The sequence below is a fragment of the Pagrus pagrus genome (assembly GCF_965226575.1).
Source record: "Pagrus pagrus genome assembly, chromosome: 11".
Classification (NCBI taxonomy): Eukaryota; Metazoa; Chordata; class Actinopteri; order Spariformes; family Sparidae; genus Pagrus; species Pagrus pagrus.
In genome coordinates this window covers 21,307,010-21,313,009 of record NC_140195.1, presented here as the reverse complement: position 1 = coordinate 21,313,009, position 6,000 = coordinate 21,307,010, and the positions used below count along the sequence as shown (strand labels likewise).

The 6,000-nt window shown below is 38.7% G+C and overlaps 1 protein-coding gene across 1 annotated transcript; it reads left to right on the top strand.

Moving 5' to 3' along the window:
• The first annotated feature begins 331 nt into the window (after positions 1-331).
• Positions 332-5,983, top strand: ndufa4l2a (NDUFA4 mitochondrial complex associated like 2a). Its single transcript, XM_084366501.1, has 4 exons — positions 332-469; positions 3,208-3,293; positions 4,925-4,985; positions 5,082-5,983. The coding sequence occupies exons 1-4, from the start codon at positions 425-427 to the stop codon at positions 5,136-5,138; spliced, it is 249 nt and encodes an 82-aa protein (XP_084222627.1). The 5' UTR covers positions 332-424; the 3' UTR covers positions 5,139-5,983.
• The last annotated feature ends 17 nt before the right edge of the window (positions 5,984-6,000 follow it).

Sequence of the window (6,000 nt, the reverse complement as noted above, 5' to 3'; positions counted from 1 at the left end):
TTCCTCCAGTGGGCTCCCAAAGGGCCAAGAAGTCTTCAAACTGCAGTGAAGGAAATGAGGGAGAAAGAGCCTCTGTGCTCTCTCTGGGAGCTTACACAACTTCTTCTGATTGAACACCCTGATATGAGAATCAAATGTCTCTGACCTGGACAGTGATGAACATTTACAAGGATGAAACCTTATCGCTTGAATATAAGCTGTTGCACATTGTCCAGCTCAACTGAATAACTCCAACAAGGGAGCAGAAGTAGCTGTAATAAGATGTTAATGAGCTCTTTCTCCTCCCCCTCCTCCTCCTCCTCCTCCTCCTCCCTCCTCATGCAGAGAGCAACAGGTCCACTGTAAAGCCTGTCCGAGCTTGTGGTTATTGATGACAAGGGTCTGAAACATTGACTCTGAATAATTGTATTCTCAAACTGGAGCAATGATATTTCGGACAGCAGTAGAGCATGCTAAGAAGCATCCTGGCGTAAGTAGTCTTCATTTCGTAACTCTCTTTCTTTATAGTACTTGAATATCAGTCACAGCAACTTGTTTTCATATTCAAATATGCTTTAACATGTAGCTTAAGTTTGAATGAAAACTGAGATGAAAAACAAACTTCTGTATGGTTCATTTTCTTAAATGTTCAGGCTACAATGTGCCTCTGTCCTTGGTTAGGCTTTTAAAAACAGGCTAGAATTCAGTTTTTGTATTTGCTACTAACCAAATTGTGATATGTTTCTGTCTTTTCTGATAGCAGAAAAGATAAATACAAGATTTGCACCATGAAATAAATGTTTAATAAAATGCTATACTCAATTTTGAATTAAGTTCTAGCTTTAGTTCATAAAATACAGCAGACACACTTGACGTTTACCTGCAGGGTTTGTAGGCTGTTGGTAAATTAATGGGTCAAGAGATCGGAAGTCTAATTTCGTCTCATCTAATCTTATCTGAACTCTAATTCAGCGTGTTAAGTTGCTCCAGTGGCTCATTCAAAATCAAGCCAAATTGCGAGAGGCTTAAGAAAACACACCCAAGACTTCTACGGACCTCCCAAATCTAAACTGACAAAATCTAAGCATTTAGGATGTGAGCAACTGGAATAAAATAAATTAAAAAATACGAGTTGTTCCTGCAGGGGACGGGATTATTTCTGCACTTTTAACCAGCTTCACTGTCAGAGAGCCAAGTGACAGAGTTTTAACTTCTTGTCATCAGCCTCCCAGGAGATACAGAGAGAGAGGGGGGGAGAGAGAGAGAGACAGAGAGAGACAGAGGGAGAAGCTGCAGGGAGGAAATCCCTATGAGACTCTACCAGAGCTCATTGATATGGTCTATCATCCTGACAGACAGACAGGCTGAGAGACAGACAGTGTGAGGAGGGAGAGAAGCTGCGGGGAGCAAATCCCTGTGAGCCTCTACAAACCTCCTTGATCAAGTTACGGCAGTCAGACAGACAGACAGACAGACAGACAGAGACAGGCTGTTTTTAGAGGGAGTCAGAAAGTTTAAGAGTGACAGAAGATGGAAACTCAGCCACACAAATGGTCAGATGGTGAAGGTGGAGTTCATTTTAACAGCTTTAGACTGTTAAAAGAAATTGTTACGTGCTTTGGTTGTAAAATCTTATCTGCTAAGTAACTATCATTGTCCAAAAAGTTTAATGCAGTAAAAAGTAAAGTATTTCCCTCTGAGATGAACGTAAAGCACAGCTAACTTGGGTAATTGTACTTGATACCACTGTAGAATTGATTTTAATGTGGTGTCAGCAGATGGTGTCGCACAGACAGATAGACAGACAGAGAGGCAGACAGGCAAATAAACAGTAAGCCACATCGACAGAGAGATAATCAGTGGCTATTTATCTCTCTGGTCCCTTACTTGAGTAAAAGTACCAATAAAACAATGTAAAATTACTGTGACATGTAAAATTCATGCATAATAGTAAAAACATGGATACTTTAAAATGCTGCTTAAGCATTGAAGCATCAGCACATAATGACGTAATAATGTAATATATAATGATATATGTATGTAGTGGAGCAGAAGTATAAAGAGGCATCAAATAAAGATAGTGAAGTAAAGAAGAAGTAGCTCCACTTGAGTCCAGTACTTGAGTAAATATACTTGCAGTTAGTTCCCACAGCTCCACAGTACTGTGTGTCAGCAGGTTCACTGGGGTGTAGGAGGGTGACGCAGCAGAAGCAGGCCAGCAGTTAATCCTCAAAGCTGTTTGTTGATCAGCTGCTCAGACCGATGCTGTTACAGTAACTATAATCTGGAGACAGGAAGTGTCAACTCAAGTGTGCGCCTGGTCAAACAGCAGGCTGCAGCAAATCTCAGCTACTTCACCAAAGACAATTGTTGCCTTATGAAAACTAAGTGCGATTTAAAATGATGTAGAATGAGTTTCTCCCTGGTGTTATTGTTGATGGTTGGCACATGATTCAGAGGAGAGTTTCATATAGTTGAATAAGTGGGTTGACTTTGGGAAAAATGCTGCGTCTGCCTTTTTTTAAATCCAAGAATTATATTTGCATATTCACTGAGATGTTCAGCTACATGTCAAGAGTCATGAGGGTGAAGCTGACTGCTTCATACTGATGCAACGTAGAAAAGGAGTTACTCTGACATACGACAGGCTTATTATCTGGCAGAGTTTGCTTTTTATGAGCAGCAAATCAGACTTAAAAACAAAAAAGAAACGTGTGCAGCTAGTGGACTTTAACTCTTCTGCCCTCATTACGCAGGTACACAGCTATGCAGTGAGCAGTGAGAGCACACTTCCAATAAAGGTCTTTACCGGAAGCACTTTAACTTCATTAATACTGAAGTACATTTACCCCTAACACTTCTACAATTATTAATTGCATACATCATTCTTAAATGAGCCATTCTATATCATGAGTACTTTTGTTTTTCATATTTTGATGCTAATACTATCTGAGTACTTCTTCCACCACTGACTATAAGACACAATTTGAATACTGAGTAGACTTAATTTAGGATTTCACTCACACAAACACTGATGGAAGGAACAGGAACTCTCTGTTTCCTCTGATCCTGTGAGGTTCAATCAGCAGGTGATGTCAATCAATGAAAGAGATGTGTTGCTTCAGACAGTTTTGCTGTTACCTCAACAGTAAACATCATCTGTATACTCTGTATGTCGTGTTGTCGTTAAGAAGCTTGATCTTTTGATTCTCTCTTTTCGCTCTGCAGCTCATCCCCCAGTTCTTCTTCATCTGTTTGGGAATGGGCGGTGCATCTATGTATCTGATCCGTTTGGCCAAAGGACCACACGTCACGTGAGGACTTTCAAATTCTCCTGTGACCTCATGGTCACTTTTATGGATGAGTTTTGTGGCTTCTTTAAATTTTACTGACTAAACAGTAACCGGCCAGATGATATAAACGTCTGTGTTTTGTCAGTGGTGAAGCATTAGGTAACACATTTTTCAATCACTCTTTGATCAAAGGCATCAGTTTGAACAAAGAAACCGCTAATTAGCTTGTTAATAAGTGTGTTTCCCTGGTTCACACATCTGTTAAATTCTGTTTTCACCTTATTTGAGGACAATTTCACGGCAGTATCCAAAGAAAAATCAAGGGCCCCCAATGGTCACAGGAAGGCAGACATCATTATTTATTTAAACAAGGAAAAGATGGATTTTAGACTAATTAAACTTCCTTCCTCTTATTCTGCATGCAGATTTGCTATAACTTTTTACAAAACATATCACGGGCAGATGAATACTTTTAATCCCTCATTAAGCAGAGAGATTTGTTTTATGATTGTTACTGACCACAGGGATCCCTCGCTTCCATTTCCCCCTCGAACTGCCTCTTGCTTCAACTTCCTCTCCTGCTGCTGGTATCACAGCTGTTTATTTACCCTTAAATATGCTCCAATAATAGCAGACTCAGTGAAGAGCTTTTTACAAGAGCTCACAGGGTGGTGCACTGTCTTGTCTCTTCACAGGTCTCTCATCATTTCTTTGTTACACTTTACAGCAAGGGACGCAAATTTTGAGAAGTTACTTGGAAACAAAGTAGAAACGAACGAGGAACAGGCTGCTAGTTAACCATTAGTTAATGAGTAACTCCTAAAACCAAATGTATAGATTATTACTAGTTAATGATTAGTTAATTGAGTAACAAGTGAGAAACAAAACAGGAATGAAAGGACATGGACTCATGAAGCAATGATTTAGTCTGTGGTTACCACTGAGTTAACTAAAGTTAATGTAGCTAACACAAGCTAATATTAACCTTGCTAACCCTGCTAAAGTTAACATTGCTATCACTAGTTAGCTAACATTATAGCAGTGTTTTCCCCAAACTGGTAGATACAACTTGATACACTTTTATACTATTGGCTCACAAGAACATAACAATCATTTTGGGCCTGACAAATTTTAAAAAATTATTAATTCACAGTCATTATAATGTTTTTAGGGAAAATATATTATTTTATTCTGCACCTTTCTACAAGCTTTGTAGAATTTTTACTTTTAAAAATGAATTATCTACATAAAAATGATATCAATATGACCAAAACATAACTGATCATAACCTAATCATTAGCTACAGATGAAATTGGATTAGGAGTCACTCATTAACTAATGATTAACTAGCAGTTCCTCATTTGTTCCCAAGTAACTACTAAAAGTTTTGTGTCCTTTATTGTAAATTATTACCCATTTCTTTCATTCCAGTAGTAATTGTGTATACATGCTTGATAAATTTAAGAGTGTCTTGGTGGTTCTGTCCGCTGAGTTTGAATCTGACCCCAACTTTTGCGATTTTTCTTATTTCATTTTTTGCACGTAATCTATCAAAGCAGGGGTGAAATAATGCTGCTCTCAGGAGTATCAGATCACTACTTGGTTCCCTAAGAGCCTAACTTCTCCCAGTTCACGCCTGTTTGTGTGTTTAGCTGGAACAAGACCAATAACCCTGAGCCATGGAATAAACTTGACCCCACATTCCAGTACAAGGTAAGACAGCACACTACACATACAAGTACTCAGTGTTAGGAAACTGGGATGACATTCTGATTGTGTGATTCGACTTATATGTCTCTTCTTCCCCAGTTTGTGGCCATCGAGACGGACTACAAGAACCTGAAGAAGGAAGGACCTGAGTTCTGAGTCACTCACTGGCCTCCTCTTCCCTTCCTCCCCTTGAAGTCCTCACTGCAGGTGGAAGGCCAAATGGATCCTAGATCAGGATCTGTAACACTTTAGTGTCTCTGCACCTGTATGGTTTTTGCAAAGCAGCTGGCTTTCTGGTAATAGTGACCCGGATTGTCAGTGAATGCATTCTGAAAAAAGTTATTTATGTAGTATTTCTACATACTCACACTTCTGCAGGAGAGATATATTCATGAACTGAGGAGCAACCAACAGGATATGATAACATTTGACTTGCTATTTGTTAAAGTTATTTGTTATTTAACACAAATAAGGGATACTACATAACATGCATAACTATCTAATCTAATGTGGCCATGTTTTAGAAATTTCAGTGTATTATTTTGAATGTTTCAGGCATCTATTGGTTTCTATTCACCTCCGTGAGATATATAAACAAATGATCAGACTCCCAAAACCTGTAGTGCAGCATGCAAATAAGCTTCAGGAGTCTACACATCGATTTTTATACCACACAGAAATAAATGGAGACAAACATCTGCCTCGAACAGAGAAAAATGCATAAAAATAATCTAAAACCATATAGCAAGCATTTCAAAATGGCCAGCTTGAATATAAAAATCAAGAAAATGTCTTCGTCTGTGGGAAGCTTAAACTAAAGCAACCCTTAAGCCTGCTGCAGCGCTTTAACATGACTCGACTGTGTGTGTTTCTTCATAACTGGCACATGATTGCAGGTTTAGCAGCCACTAAATTCAGTGATCACTGTGTAAGTTTTGAAAAAAAACATAAATATGCACAAACTGGGATGTATTCTTTCAATAAATAAACTGTCTGATTCATGTTTGGATACAAAAGA

What these genes read in the sequence shown, in the direction of transcription:
- ndufa4l2a (XM_084366501.1), top strand. Translation starts at nt 425, where the DNA reads ATGATATTTCGGACAGCAGTAGAGCATGCTAAGAAGCATCCTGGC. An exon ending in ATGCTAAGAAGCATCCTGGC is followed by an intron (nt 470 to 3,207) that starts GTAAGTAGTCTT and finishes TTCGCTCTGCAG; the next exon opens with CTCATCCCCCAGTTCTTCTT. An exon ending in ACCCCACATTCCAGTACAAG is followed by an intron (nt 4,986 to 5,081) that starts GTAAGACAGCAC and finishes CTTCTTCCCCAG; the next exon opens with TTTGTGGCCATCGAGACGGA.